The sequence below is a fragment of the Myotis davidii genome, unplaced genomic scaffold (assembly GCF_000327345.1).
Source record: "Myotis davidii unplaced genomic scaffold, ASM32734v1 scaffold1703, whole genome shotgun sequence".
Taxonomy (NCBI): domain Eukaryota; kingdom Metazoa; phylum Chordata; class Mammalia; order Chiroptera; family Vespertilionidae; genus Myotis; species Myotis davidii.
In genome coordinates, this window is record NW_006293780.1 from 145,269 (window position 1) to 160,007 (window position 14,739).

Sequence of the window (14,739 nt, forward strand, 5' to 3'; positions counted from 1 at the left end):
CGTACCTGGGCTCGGCGTCAGGGCTGCATCCGGCTCCGCGCCCGGCCTGGCCAAGGTCACCGGGGGAGATGGGAGGGCTGCCACGGGCTCTGCCTCTCTCCCTCTTCCATCCTCCCGCTCTCCGTCTTCCTGCCCTTGACTTCTTCCTCTCAGCGTCATCTCACACTCCTCCTCCATCTCTCTTCCCTCGCCGCTGCGTCTCTCCACCTCTCCCTGCACTCTCCTCCCGCCCAAGCCCTTCAGCCCGGAGCCTTGTTTTCACACTCGCCTTCAGCTCCCACACCCCGTTCAGAGCCCGCTTTCCCAAAGGGAAGGGCTAAGGCTCTCGGGGCAGCCTCTGGGAGACACCCTCCTGGGGCAGCTGCCAGGGAAGGGAAACAAAATCTGCCCCAGCGTCTCATTTGGGTGGGGGCAGTTGTAAGGGGGAGCAAAGGGGTGGCTGGGCCCCTGAGGAACCTGGCTAAGAAGGACTGGTTCTCCCCTCAGAACAGAGGGGTGACCCCAGCTCTCTCTCTTTCTTCCTAGTCACTGCCCTCCCTGTGAACAGCCCGATGAATAAAAGGGACACCGAGGTAAGAGGGGTGTGGGGATGCCCCAGGAGGGGTAGGAGGCTCCAGGGGACCCCTTACAGCCAGTTCTTGGGCAGCTGCAGAAGTGAGTTGGCAGAGAGCCAAGAGCCAGCACTGCGGCTGCTGAGCCTGGGGACAGCCTGCAAAAGAAGAGATCAAGGACTGCTCCGTGGCCCTGCTGCCCCCAGCTTCCTCGGAGCTGAGTCTGCAGCCCAATGGGGCCCGTGTCTTGCCTGCCGGGCTGGGGTGCCAGACCCACCGTCGAGCATCCCGAATCTGGCAGACCCACCGAGGGCTGCTGGGGGTGGCTTCTCTGTTCTGTGGTTGTGGTTGTCTACACACATGGGGGAGCCAGGTCTTCACCTCCCCCCCCCCCCCGCCGGGCTCTGCCAGCAACACACCCCACCCCACAGGCACTCAAGCCATGGCTCTCCCAAAGGGCCACAATGAAAACATTCTTGGTTATGGTTTCTGCTCCCGGGTCCCAGCAGTTAGGGCTGATGGTGGATGTCACTCAGGAAAGAGACTTAGGAGACGCTAATGGAGGCTCTGTAGCCAGCAAGAGACACTTCGTGTTGGGTGTACACTTGGAATTCATTCATGTCTGAGCTGGGGCTGTTGTCCAGGCTGTGGTGCTCGCGGATACCTCTACCTGAGAGTCGGTACATGTCTGCTTCCCACCTTTCCAGGAGCTGTTGTCTTCCATTCCAGGGAGGCGATGGTTAGAACACAAAGCATCCATTTGCTCAATCGTGTCTCCTATTCTTCAGTGGCAGACGGGCCTGTAGTAAACCTCTACCACTCATTTTAGCTGTGAGGTTTGGGGGAAATCCCTTAACGTCTCTGAGCTTCCCCCTTTCCCATCTGTAATAGTATTTCCCTTGTGGGGAGTTGTGAGGAGTAGGAATCAGAGGTGAGGTACCTGGCACACAGTAGGTCCTCAGTAAATGGGCGCTGTTATTTCTAGAGCTCCCCTTCTTAATCTCCACATTGTTCCTGGGATCCAGACCCACTTTCTCTCTCTCAGAGTTTGTTCTCACGATCTCTTGGTTACCTATTCCCAGTGCAAGGTCTGGGGTTGCAGGGACATGCAAGGCACAGGCTGAAGGGCCCTCGTTGCCAGGTCCCTCCTGGGAGACATTCAGGTCACTGTATGGCACTCAGGAGCCTGGGGTCAGGGGCACCAGAACAGCTGATAAAGACCTGAATGTTCCATCCCCAGGAAGCTGACAGCTGCACAGCCTGTTTGCCAGCTTGCCGCCCTGGATCCTTGGACAGGTTGCCTTGGTATCCCGTAGACACAGCCTTCCACTCCCTCTCTCCCGACCAGCATTGCCTGACGCCTGTCTGACACCTCCTGCCCCCCACCCCCACCCCCACTCCCGCTCTAGCCAGCCGAAGCAGGTTGGGAGCTGTGTATCTCTCCCTGGGTGTGTGTGTGGCACTTCACCCTTGATAGAGTGTTTTCCCGTCGGTGCCTTGTCACCCTGGGAGGGGAGTTGGGAGGTTCTTCTCGCTCCCACTTCACAAGTGAGGAAACTGAGGCCCAGAGAGGTCATTCCCAATTTAACAGCTGGGACACCACATTAGAGTTGGTACCATCCTCCAATATGCATTTATCAGGTGCCCGGTTATCCACAGCACCTTTCAGAGAGAGAGGGCTGCTGTTGGCCTGCAATGGGCACCAGAGACAGCCAATGTGTGCCCACCTCCCGCCAGCAGACTCGTCCCTGGGTGAATGTGGAGCCAGACGATGAGGCTGTCACTCCCTGCGTGTGACAACACTGTGGATGTTGGGGGACAGTCGTCCAAGTCCCGTTTCCAGCCAGGGTAGAGCCAGGGAAGGTCTTTGTTCTCCTCTGGGTGGTCCAGAAAGGCTCCCTGGACATAGCTGGTTGTTTGGGCTTCTGCAAGACTGAGATGCTTTTGCAGAACAGATGTCTGATGCCCGGGAGCAGCTTCCCCATCATTAGAGAAACCCCTGGAGATGAGAAGGCCCCAGGTACCAACCCCCTTAAAGGGGCACCTGCTGGCCTGGGGATTGGCGTGCCTGGCGCCCTGGTACCATATAAGGGTTTTCTCTTGTCATGACTATTGTTGTCTGAGAAAGCAGAGCCATGACCCTGAGCCAGGCAGCCATGGACTCTCTAAGACAAGAGCAAATGCCCTTATGTCCTCATTAGAAATCTGCCCTGGAGCCTTAGGGGCTGAGTCCCATGCCTCAACCCACCCCAGCCACCCCACTGTCTTTCCAGGTGATGAAGTGCATCGTGGAGGTCATCTCTGACACGCTCTCCAAGCCCAGCCCCATGCCTGTGAGCCAGGAGTGCTTTGAGACACTCCGAGGAGGTATGGGCCAGGCTGGGGGGAGGGGCTGCTGCCTGCTGGGCTGGAAGGCTAGGACAGGGGTGTGTGGCTCTTGATGGAATTCAGTGATTTAACTCAACTGTCCCTGACAGTGCCCGCCTCGCCCAGGCCTGTGCTGCAGCCTGAGTGGTACAGGGAGATGAAGGGGGTCCGGGCCCTGTACTCCTGGAGCGTACAGATGGGCAGAGGGACAAATAGGAACACAGTTAGGACTGCGCAGAATGAAACCAGGGCTGGACCAGCAACTACCAGGACGCGAACTCCCTGCGGACAAGGACTTTGTGTGCTGTAGCCCCTGTGCCAAGAACAGCTGCTGGCACCTGGCAGACACCTTATGGATATGTGATGAGAAAAGGAGCATTGCGGGTGGGCATGAGGGGAAAGCTTTGCTAAGCAGGCGGTCAAGTTTTGAGCAGCTGTTGGATGGAGCTAACATTAGCATCGGGGTTGGCAGTGAAGAGAAAAGTTGGAAACCAATAGGTAGAACAATGAAGAACGGGCACTCGGGGGGATCGGCCAGCGGGAGCCCAGGCATGGAGGCGGGCTCCGCACCTCGGGGCTGCCCTCCCTCGGCCAGCGTCTGGGTGCCGGGACAGTGGCTGACCTTTCTGCTGTGGTAGAAACTGATCGGCACCTGGGAGAGGGGGTCATTTCACAAGTGTTATCGCAAGACCCAATCTTGCCGCTGCCACCCAGGCGTTGAGTTTCCAGAGTGAAGTCCCTGTGCTCAGCTGAAACTGTTGATGGCAATCTCTCCCTCGCTGCCCTCTGGCCGCGGCCCATAACACCCTCCTTCCTTGCAGATGAGCGGATCCTCTCAATCCTGAGACACCAGAACTTGCTGAAAGAGCTCCAAGACCTTGCTCTCCAAGGTACTTCCAGCCACCGCGCATGCATCTGGGTCAATTCCAGGGACTGGGAGTCAGGAAGTCAGGGCGGAAGGTCCTGGTTCTCTCTGGTCCGCAGCTGTTTCTGTTCAACCAGAGCGTGGAACGGTGGGGTCCTCCATGCCACCTGGCCAAGTCGGCCACGATATAGTGGGAGAGATCAAGGCCCAGAGAGGTTGAGAGTCTTGCCCATGGGCACACAGTGAGATAGGGACATGCCAAGACCAGAGACCGCTCTCCTAATACCACCCAGTCTCTACAGTTCAGCCGTACTTTCGAGATTGGGTGGCAAAGAGGATCTCTTTCCTCTGGGCACACTCCCTTGCCCACACCCACTGGGCCAGGCTCCTATGACCATTCCAGAAGCTCCCATCCTGGGGGAAAAATCAGTGCCAGCTGCAGAGTTGGTCTGGGCAAGGGGCCACGGTCAGGAACCAGGCACAGGAGGGGACAGTCCCAGGCCGTGGCTGCAGCCTCGGGCTGATGCAGAGAGAGGAGGTCTGTGGCTCATGGCAGCAGGTGCCAGCCCTGGGCTTAGACTTGGGCATGTGTTTGGCTTTCTCCCAAGTGTCTAGACTCAGGGGTCCAGGGTGAGCAGGGTTTGCCTGAACCAAGAGCCCCCATGAGGGTAACCGTCACCATTGCCACCTGCTGCAGGGCTGCCTAGCTCCCAGCCGGGTCCTGAGGGGCCCACTCTGCCTCCGCCCCTGGGACCGTCTGCTCCATCTGAGTCCTGGCTGCTCTGTGAGGCAGCAGGCAGGCTTGATCTCACTTCCTGGATGAGAAACTGAGTCTGGAGGTGGTATGGCCACCAGCTGGGCCACAGCTGGGAGGGGACAGGGGCAGCCAATCCTCTCCGCCTCTCGCTGGGCTGGCCTGGAACGTGCTGTGCCCAGTGCACAGATGAGCAAATGGAGGCCTTCCCTTTCACAGACAGATGTGCCCGCTCAGACCAAATGGGACTTTTTTCTCCCACCAGGTGCCAAGGAGCGGGCACGTCAGCAGAAGAAACACGGCAGTTTTGAGGATGAACTCTCAGAGATTCTTGGGCAGCAGAACGACCAGGCTGCGCTGAAGGGTCAGTGCTGGCCAGTCGGCCAGAGAGCGGGGAGGGAGGGAGGGGTCAGTAGCAGCAGCCATGGTAGATGGAGGGTCCCGGAGGCAGGAGCCCTCCTTTCCGCCCTGGAAGGTGGCTGCTATTTCCTTCCATTTACAAATGAGGCCCAGAGAGGTTAAGCCCCTCGTCCGAGGCATCACTGCACCTGTGAGTCTGCGTCTGCCTCACTCCGAAGCCCTCCGTCGGTCCCATCTGCCCACCAGAGGCCCACGCTCAGAGCAGGAAGTGTCCGGCCGGCAGGTGAGCCGCTTTGACTGGCTGTCCCGCGGCCACTACAGCAGGGCGCCTGCCCCGAGCACACGGCCTCCCGGGAGTCAGTGGTGCCTTATGTCGCCAAGTGCTGGAGGGTCCCAGAGGAGCAGGTTGGAAACACTGAACGAACCTGGATCTGCTCTCTCTTTACTCCTCACTTGAGGATATGTTCACCATTGATTTTTTTATTTTAGACGAGGAAGTTGGGGGGGAGAGCAGGAATCAAACCCCGAAACTTGGGAATATGCTCTGACCGAGAAGCAGGCCCACCACCTTTCAGTTTATGGGACAGCGGTCCAACCAAATGAATCATCTTTCTTGAAACCAGAGAGCTTTCAGGGGTTAGAGAGATCTCAGTGTAGGTCAAGGGGATGCTCTGACTCATCCTCCTACCTGCAAACACCCACAAGCTGCCCCACCAGGCCCTGCCCTTTGCATGCGGAAGGCGGTGAATAAGGCCCGTTTCCAGGAGCCGGCTTCTCAGGGGCCTCCCCTCGGAAAGCCTGCTGGTGGGGCCAGGCCCCCCTCATGGCAGGGCCATCTCCCCAGCGGCTGCTGGCTTGGGGCATGGCATGGACTCCCACATGCGGGCTCCATGGGATGGCTATGGATGCCTGCCATGGGCTGTGGGAGGAGCAACAGTGTAGTGTGTGTGTGTGTCTGTGTGTGTTCAATAAGGGAAGCAGCCGTGTCAGCGCAAAGAGCACCCTGTACTGCACTCGGCACCGGGAGGCTGGGGCTGACGGGGCTCAGCTCTGCCGCCCACGGACTTCAGGAGCACGGCCAGGCCTCCTCACCTGTGAGGATCAGTGTGAGCTTCTGTAAGCAGCATGGGAGCACTTTCGCCAGGAGTCCTGGTGCCAGACGGTGGGATGGACGAGGCCGTGCTTGTGCAATGGTAGCCATTCTCGTGATGGGCGGGGCTTCTGCTAGTGAAAGGCTGTCTTCAGAGCAAGCGCAAGAAAACCCCTCTTGATGAAAACGAGCTGTTGGAGAGTGAGCACTTTCGCAGGATGCTCAACACCGTCCCCACGTGGAGGGGACAGTGCCGTCACAGCAATGGTGCCTCTTACACAGAGAGGTTAAGGGCCTTGCCCATGATCACACAGCCATTCAGCTGATGTCCGAATTATCCATTCAGGCTCTACCTTCTAGGGTCATTTCCGAGGTCTTTATCTTTTTAAATCACCTCCTTCTTTAAGAGGTAGAATTACAAAGAAACAATTCATTTGTGCTCAGGTGAAAGCCAGACACGGAGAGGGTAACCCCGATTCTGTCATGGGGGTCTCGGGCTGGACTCGTTGGAATCGAAGGGATACAATGACTCAGATCTGAAACTGGGCTCTGGGGAGACCCTGGGTGCAGCCTGGTCGTTGGGGCCCGACTTTGCTCTATTCTTTTTGCAGAAGGCACAGAGGACACGTCCTCCAAGGATGCAGAGAAAAGGGGGCATTCTAATGAGGTGGAGGAGGATGGCGAAGACACGGACAGACCCAGGCCCCAGGCCTCCACGGAACTTGGGCGGGGGTCCAAGGACGAGGAGGACAACCAGGCCCCAGGGGAGGAGGAGGTCGCCAACACCCACCCCCCAGCCAGCCTCCCCAGCCAGCAGCACCCAGATCCTCAGGCTGAGGGGGACAGCGATGGCCCCTCCCAGGATCTGGTGGACAGAGAGAAGGGCCAGGGTGTGGAGCAAGGGCAGCAGGCGCGGAGAGAAAAGGAGGATGAGGATGACGATGAGGAGGCCGGAGAGAAGGTTATCTCTGAAGAAGAAGGCCCCACCGAAGCATTTGACCCCCACCCAAGCCTTGGCTACAAGGACGTCCGGAGGGCCGAGAGTACGTATGATGTCTGAGGCCTCGACAAATTTGTAGGAGAGGGGGACGGGGGTGTGTGTATGTGGAGGAAACCTCATCCATAATCTCATTCCACCTCATTATGTCCATTTTCCAGATGGGAAACTAAGGCTCAGAGAGGGTTAGTCATTTGCCCAAGGTCACACAGCTAATTTGTAGTAAAATCTGAAATTCCAACCCAGGTTTGTCTGACTCCAAACCATGCATCTCCACTATTCCACACAGATCCCTCCCAACCCAGGAGGCTGGAGGGGCTTTGCAGGGGGAGTGGGTAGGCTTTCACGGGGGGTGGGTAGGCTTTGGGAACAGAGAGACAGCATGACCGATGGGAACAGGCATCTCTGGGACAGTTGTCAGCGTCAACCAGGGTCTAAGAAAGACCCTGGCTCCCCCGTGGGCCTTGTCAAGGTCTTTCCTCCTGCCCAGCGAGGTGCCCCTGAGTCCCGGGCTCCCGGGGTGATGGGGCTGACGGAGAGGCAGGCTGCAGGCAACCCCCACTCGGGGCTTTGATGGGGTCTGGCAGAGCCTGGTGGGAAGACGGCTTTTCCCTCCAGGGAGAATCCTGAGAGGCTGAGCCAACACCCGGGGTGGGGTCTGTGGTCAGCGGGGCCACAGAGAGGCCCGGGGGTGGCGGGGCAGGAAGGTGACGATTTCCCCTCATCTGCTGCTCTTGTCCGCCACCTGCTCCAGGCTGGTCCGAGGATGGAGCCGGAAAGACTGGGGCTGAGGAAGCCCAGTCCCCTGAGGGGCAGGGGGCCCGGGAGCGGTCCCGGCCGGAGGAGGAGATGGCCGGGGCCCCTCGGGGCCTCTTCCCGCCGGGGAAGAGCAGGGCGCCGGAGCCGGAGGACGAGCGGCTCTCCAAGGAGTGGGAGGACGCCAAGCGATGGAGCAAAATGGACCAGCTGGCCCAGGAGCTGACGGCAGAGAAGCGGCTGGAGGGGGAGGACGAGGACGACCCCGACCGCTCCATGAAGCTCTCCTTCCGCGCCCGGGGCTATGGCTTTGGGGCCCCCGGGCCGCAGCTGCGTCGTGGCTGGAGGCCGTCCTCCCAGGAGGACCCCGAGGGGGGCCTGCCCCCCCAGGCGCGCAGCTACCCAGAGGAGAAGAAGGAGGAGGAGGGCAGCGCCAACCCCAGCCCAGACAGGAGCCCGGAGCCACCGCAGGGCCTGGGTTCGAGGCAGGCGGGACGGGGCGGGAGGAAGGGTGTACCAGGCAGGAAGGTGAGGGAGCCCGCTCACAGGGGCACCCATCGAAGCTGGCAGACAGGAGGCGGGAGGTGCTGAGGGCGGCGCCCGGAGCAGAGAGGGGGAAGGTGCTGAGCGCCATGCCCTGAACAGCGGGGGGCCTCTGCGGGGGTGGGGTCAGGGCGATGGGAGCTGGAGCTTTGGGTGGAGAGAGCTGGGAAACTAAAGGACCCGCAGGCACTGGCCTGAGGAGGGCCATTCGCTGCCCAGGGGACCCAAGCCAGGGCACCCTTGGGCCTAGAGCTGGGAGGGCATGAGGACGGGACACTGAGGGACAGGGGGTATCCTGGGAAGCCCTGTGGGGATCCAGCCGGGTCCTCTCCCGGACCCCAGGCAGCCCACGCACACCCTCTGCTCCCAGGTCCAGGCAGAGGGGGTGGGGCAGGGCCAAGTGGACCTCCTGCTGGGGGTGAGGGGGTGCAGGTGGGTGCTGCCTCCTCCTGGCCGTGTGACCTTGGGCAGGTCACTCTCTTCTGAACCTCATCGGTACCCCTGGGGGGCAAGGGCTCCTTCCTGCTCACCTCATTGTCGCGGCCAGAATCTGTGTGAGCTTTGAAACCCTGGCCGAGCCCAGGGCTACTTGAGAAGCTCAATGGGGAGCAGAGCTGCAGCCCCACAGGAGTGGGGGTGGGAGCTGGGGTCCCTGGCAGGGCTGGCGACAGCCTTGGAGCTGGAGGAAGCACTGGGCCCTAAGAAGACCACCCTCCCAAGTCAAGGCCAGGGGGTGGCCTTCCCTGACTCCAGCTCTGAGTTCGAGGGCACAGTCTCATGGGCATCAGGACCGGCTTTGGGGCCCTGAAGCTTCCCGAGGTTGGGCACCCGGCCGGGCTACACAGAGTGTGCCCTTGAACCACCCTGTCGAGGCCCCTGATTGGGACCAAGGATTGAGGCCGAGCCTAGGCAGGTGGATCGGCAGTTCTCACAGCCTCCATGTCCTGGGCCCCTGGACATGGTAGGAGGCCTGGAGCAGACAGGAACCAGGCCTGGGCTCACCCAGGAGCCATCCTCAGAGCCGAGGCCGGAGTGGGGGGCTGGGAGGAATCTGAGCCGGAGGCTTCGTCTTCCGAGCACCCACCTGTAGCTTCAGCAGGCAGCAGGCTGGGCGGAGCGGTCCCCATTTCTCCTCTGCAGCCCAGGGATCCCTCTGCCTGTGAAGAGGGAGCTGGCAGGCGCCTCGGGGCCCCTCACTCATTTCAGCTTCACACTTTGGGGGGAAAGGGGTGAGGGCCCCCTCCCCCACATTCGTGCACAATGCTCCTCAGAGCAGCCTGGTACAGTGGCATCGCAGTCCCCATGGTACACAGAGGCCTCCGAGGCTCCGAGGCAAAGCCACATGTGCAAGGCCACCGGGCTCGCCACCCCACCGTCTGCTGGCGGCACGCTCCAGCATGCCGGCCCGGGCCAGGCCCTGCATAACCCTCGGCGTTCTCCCCCAGGACCAGGAGCTGGAGAGCCTGTCAGCCATCGAGGCGGAGCTGGAGAAGGTGGCCCAGCAGCTGCAGGCGCTGCGGCGGGGATGAGGCGCCGGCGGGCCCCTCCAGCCAGGGCCCCGAGGCCCCTGTGGTCCTGGCTCTGCTGTCCCTCTGCAGGTCCTGGCCGGTGACCTGTGTGCTGCTTCCGGTAGGGAGGCAGCCCAGCCCGCCCGCGCCCAGGCCACCCTTCCCCCACCCCTTCTCCTGCTCCGACCACCCGGCACCCTTCTGCAGGGCAGACCCCCACGACTTCAAACGATGAGCCTTTCTCTGAACACAGGAAGCTTTCTAGAAGTTTTCCTTCTACATCAGAGCCATTGGGCACAACTGCAATAACCTCTGACCTCCCGGGGAACGTTGAGCACTCCTGACTGTAATATACCCTGCACACAACTTAAGAAGGAAAATAAATCTGCTCTGGGCTCTCCTGGCTCTTTGAACCTTCCCCCTCGTGACTCCGAGTGGGCGGGATGGGCGGGATTCTGGCAAAGGGACAGGGAGGTCTGTTCCGCTGGGGCGACTCCTTTCTGGGCAGCTTCTTAGCCGTGGGACCTTGGGCAGAGGACTGCCTCCTGGGTATCAGTTGTCTCGTCTTCTGTATAATGGAGTGCTGGCATCACTCAAAGTGTGTGGGGGCTTAAATCACACATGCAAAGGGGCCGGGCTCCTTCCTCTCCCCGACTTCCCAGCCACACCTGAGCTGGGCCCCCAAAGGCAGGGTCAGTCGGGGAGACAGCCTCGGCTCTCCGTGGTGCTGTGGGGAGCGCCTGCCACCGGCCACAGGCGCCCTCGGCCTGAGCGCCATCCCTGACCCACATGGGCACAGGCATCTGGGCGTCTGAAGTTCTTGCACATTTAACGGTTCACGAGGGCTCAGTCTCAGCTTTGAGAATGAGGAGACTGAGGCTCACAGGGTGAAAGGACTCCTCCAGGTCACGGGCAGGGGTGACGCCCACAACATTTCACCGCGGGGTGCAGGGTCACACATAAGGATGGATCGGGCGGGTGCGCGGGAGCGGTGCGGGCCCGCTGAGTGTCAGGGCTGTGCGGCGCTCGGCAGACATCTGAAGCGGCTGCTGTGGGCCTGGCAGCCCTGAGCTCGCAGTGGACGGACAAGCCCTGACCTCAAGGAGCCTCTGCCCAGCGATGGGGTTGGACGGCAGACTGGAGTTGGAACCCCAGCCCAGCAAGGCAGCTCCGGCGAGCGTCCCCGGCGCTCTCCGAGCCTCGGTTTCCTCGTCCACCAAGCGGGGTTAACAGGTCCCGGTGGGGATTCGAGAGGCCCAGGCGGACTGGGTCAGAAGCCAGGGTGACGCCAACACACGTCACTGGCGGGGCCGGGCAAGTCTGGGCCTCTCATGCAGAGGGCGAGGGTTTCCGCTAGTCAGTCAAGTATCAAACATCCACTCCCGAGACTTGGTAGCAAATGAGGGAACACCTCGCCCCGGAAGTGACCCATCCCAAAGAGGGGCCTCCTGCGCTGTCATAACCCCAGTCCCACGGGCAAACCTGCAGAGCCGTGGACAAGGTGCTGGTGGCTCGCACAGAAGCCGTGCTTCTGTATGTGATAGACATGTCCATATGAGCGTCAGGTGCACGGATGTGCACAGAGTCGGTGAAAGCCAGCTTGGGGTTCTGGGAAACGCTGCTTGGGAACAGGGTTGGAGCACGTGGCATTTGTCACAAAGCACGGGTGTCAGCACCAAAACCAGAACTTTTGAGAGAAGCTGCAGAGGGTCTGCCCCCCTCCCAGCCCTGGGAGAAGGGGTCTGGGCCCCCCTTAGTCCTGGGAGAAGGGGTCTGGGCCCCCCTGGGAGAAGGGGTCCGCCCCCTCCACAGCCCGGGGAGAAGGGGTCCGGCTGCCAGGTCAGGGACAACAGGAAGAAAGGGAGAGGTGACCACTCTGGAAAAGGCCCCTCGTGGTCAGGACGAGGCCCGGGTGGTGCTGTCCGTCAGTGCCCTCTGAACAGCCTGTTGAGGGGTGTCCCTACCTCTAAAGGCCACATCACCTCGGGCTCGGGTTGGGCAGGTGTAAGTGGGACCAGGGCGTGGCCAGGCTGCCGGACGAGGGAAGCCAGAACTTTTGTCAAGAACCGATGCACTTCTCTGCCTTGGGGTGAGCCATGGTGGGGAGCCCGCTACCAGCTCAAGGTCTCTGCGCCCAGGGCCCTTGGGCCGTGACCGAGAAGGGAGCGGGGCTGCCAGGACCTCACCAGGTGAAGGACCTGTTTCTAGGGGGCGGAGAGCAGATGCCAACCCCAGTACAGCCACTCAGTGGCGCTCATGGCCAGCGGCCAGGGTGAGGGCGTCTTCCAGGCGAGGACGGAGAACAGCCGCTTTTCCCAGCTGGCGGAAAGCCACAGCCTCCTGCCGGGTCCCTCTGTCCCCCAAGCCCAGCCTCTGGTACAGAGGACAGCTCTCCCAAGGTTCCCTCTGTGAATGCAGGGACGCCAGCTGGGCCTGCCTTCTGCAGGTGACGCTGCTGGCTCCGGGCTCAGCCCCACCCACAGGTGCTGCCAGCCTGGACACCTGCCTGCTGTGATGGCGAGGACCCCCCTCTTGGGGACTCCTCTGGGCTCCTGGGGGGACAGACACCCGGTGCCTGCCTCAGATGGGGCACATCACTACACAATCAACATCCCCAAAAAACGCCCAGGGCACAGCCCTCCCACATGACCCTCTGACCTACCCAAGGCCTCAGCCAAAAGGTGGCCCTGTCAGTTGCCACCTGATGCTGCAGGGCCACAGCCCCATGTGGTAGAGGCCAGTGACAAGGAGGCCCGAGGGGAAACCTGCCCTACAGATGGTGTCAGTGTGCACCCCGCTGACATGGGGGGGGGGCGCTCCTCACTCCCCAGTCCCTCCCCTCCACTGCGCTCCCTGCCATGGCTCCTGAAATCCCTCCAGAGACGGCTGCTGCTGGCCCACGGTGGTGATCAGCCCAGGGAGAGGACTGCACATGTGTGGGTGCAACTGGGCCCCTTCCCACCCCATGGCTGCTCCCTGCCTTTAGGAAGCCAAACCACCCCCTAAGTTCCCACTCCTGGAAAAAGCAGTGACCGTGCTCGCCACCCGCAGGAGGCGAGTGGAAAACGCCAAGTCACCAGAAAGCAGTTACTTGACACCTGGGACACTGGGACATCAATCACACAGGAACGGGAGCCGGTCAGGGTCCTGGCCTGGCATCAGGGGTCACAGCGCAGACCCCACCTGCTCTGGAGGCAAAGTGGATTAGACTTTTATTCAAAAAGGTAAAGCCATTTTATTAAGACTCGGGGGATGACAAACTTCTGGCACATTATGTACACGCATGCACAGTGCAGTTTGCTTTCAGTAGTTTATTCTGGAGACCAAGCAGTGCAGGAGGCGGCCACGCACCCCGCTTCCCGGGCTCAGGCAGCCAGGAGTGACGCGGACATGGTAATTGGGGGTCCACTCAGTCGTGTAAACGCCGTCAGTCAGCAGGCCCGTGTCCAGGACAGCGGGCAATTCTGAAGGTGGCCACCCACCCCGGGCCGAGGTGGGCAGCCCCCGCTCCCCGCTGAGCCTGAGCCGGGTGCCCAGTTCAGCGGCCTCGGGCCATCTCCTCGGCCTCGCGGGACGGCCAGGCCTTTTCCTCCTCAAACCCAACTGGTACCTAAGACCAAGGGCACGCTCCGCAGGTCCTGGCATCTTTCCCGGAGCTCACTGTCCTGGGACAGAAACCACCCTCCTCTGAGGAGGGGCTGCCAGCCGTGGACCTTGGGATGCAATGCGACAACCAGCTGGCGGCCTGTGCTGCCACCAGGGCTGGGTGGCTATTTGGGGAGGGAATTGTTTTCTCACCTCTGGGCTTCTGCTCCCTCTCCCTCCCCGCTGGCTGGCTCAGTGGTTGGGGCTGCAGTGAGTACAGGAGGGAGACGGGGTCTGCGGGGTAAGGGTGGGGCGGGTGGCTCCTCCTGCCTGGGAAGGGGACCCCACATCGCCTCGATGCCAAGGGGGGGTCCATCCAGGTCCACTTCTCGGGAAAGCAGGTGCATCGCAGGGCCTGGGGCGTCAAGCCCGCCCTTCAGAGTTCTGGTCTCCACGGAGGCCGGCAACTCTCAGAATGACTTGCCCAAAGTCATGGCACAAATCCTTGGCACGGGCGGGGTCAGCCTGGGGACCCAACCAGGCAGCCTGCTCCAGGGTCCCGACGAGCAGCGGTTGGTCAAGGAAGAAGCCCCTGCAGGGCTGCGTGGGGCACGTGGTGAGGGGCGGAGGGGCTCCAGGGAACTGGACGTGAGGGAGGCAGCGAATCCAGGGCCTGGCCTCCCCAGGGAAGCTTCCTTCCCCTTCCCTCTGGGAGAAGGAAGCAAGCGGCCACAGCCCAGACCCAGCACGGAGCCCCCCCACAAGCAGCAGCTGCAGCCTCTTGCCCCCGTGGCTCATGCTTCTGGGAAGGGCAGCTGCATACCTTGTGGGGTTTGGGCCCCACTCCTCTCAAAGCCGAGAGGAGGCCGGTCTGGGGGTGGGGCTTGGAGAGAAGTGAAGGGGAACCGTCCCCTTGCTCCGTTCAGCGCCCGCAGCCTACGCCTGGTCCGCAGCAGCCATCGAGACCAAGACACGGAAGTGTGCACACACTCGCACACGCACAGCAATCGCACACGTGCACACACCCTCCACTCAGACCTAGTGTTGAAGCACACGCGTGTGAGCTGGGTGAAGATCTGCACGGCAGGAGTGAGGCCGGGGCTTCTTCCGGGAGCTGGACCACCGGCTCTTTCCACCCCCAGCCCCTCAGTTAGATAATGACATCAGAAATAAGGTTAAAAATTGGGGGGAAAAATCAGACCGTTGGGAATTCTAAGGAGGATGTCACCACTGGGGGCTGCTGGTCCAGTGGCCGTGCTCCGTGGCCCACGCCGCCCTCTGGGTCCGGGCTCCGTGGCTACTGGGAGGAGGCCTTGGTGGCCAGGGAGGCCACGCAGTGCTGCTGGAAGCTGGGGGACACGGG

The 14,739-nt window shown here is 61.4% G+C and overlaps 2 protein-coding genes across 2 annotated transcripts in view; one reads left to right on the plus strand and one right to left on the minus strand.

The window, feature by feature from the left end:
• The window catches only part of CHGA (chromogranin A), a 10,700-nt gene extending 504 nt beyond the window's left edge, over positions 1 to 10,196 (plus strand). The window contains exons 2-8 of the mRNA XM_015566447.1: positions 526 to 572; positions 2,825 to 2,918; positions 3,740 to 3,808; positions 4,803 to 4,901; positions 6,599 to 7,030; positions 7,739 to 8,188; positions 9,727 to 10,196. Coding sequence (XP_015421933.1) covers positions 526 to 572; positions 2,825 to 2,918; positions 3,740 to 3,808; positions 4,803 to 4,901; positions 6,599 to 7,030; positions 7,739 to 8,188; positions 9,727 to 9,812 — 1,277 coding nt within the window. The 3' untranslated portion in view covers positions 9,813 to 10,196. The remainder of the gene's footprint in view (positions 1 to 525; positions 573 to 2,824; positions 2,919 to 3,739; positions 3,809 to 4,802; positions 4,902 to 6,598; positions 7,031 to 7,738; positions 8,189 to 9,726) is intronic.
• A 1,839-nt stretch (positions 10,197 to 12,035) lies between these two features.
• ITPK1 (inositol-tetrakisphosphate 1-kinase) overlaps positions 12,036 to 14,739 on the minus strand; it is a 10,500-nt gene continuing 7,796 nt past the window's right edge. The window contains exon 5 of the mRNA XM_015566455.1: positions 12,036 to 12,343. Coding sequence (XP_015421941.1) covers positions 12,036 to 12,343 — 308 coding nt within the window. The remainder of the gene's footprint in view (positions 12,344 to 14,739) is intronic.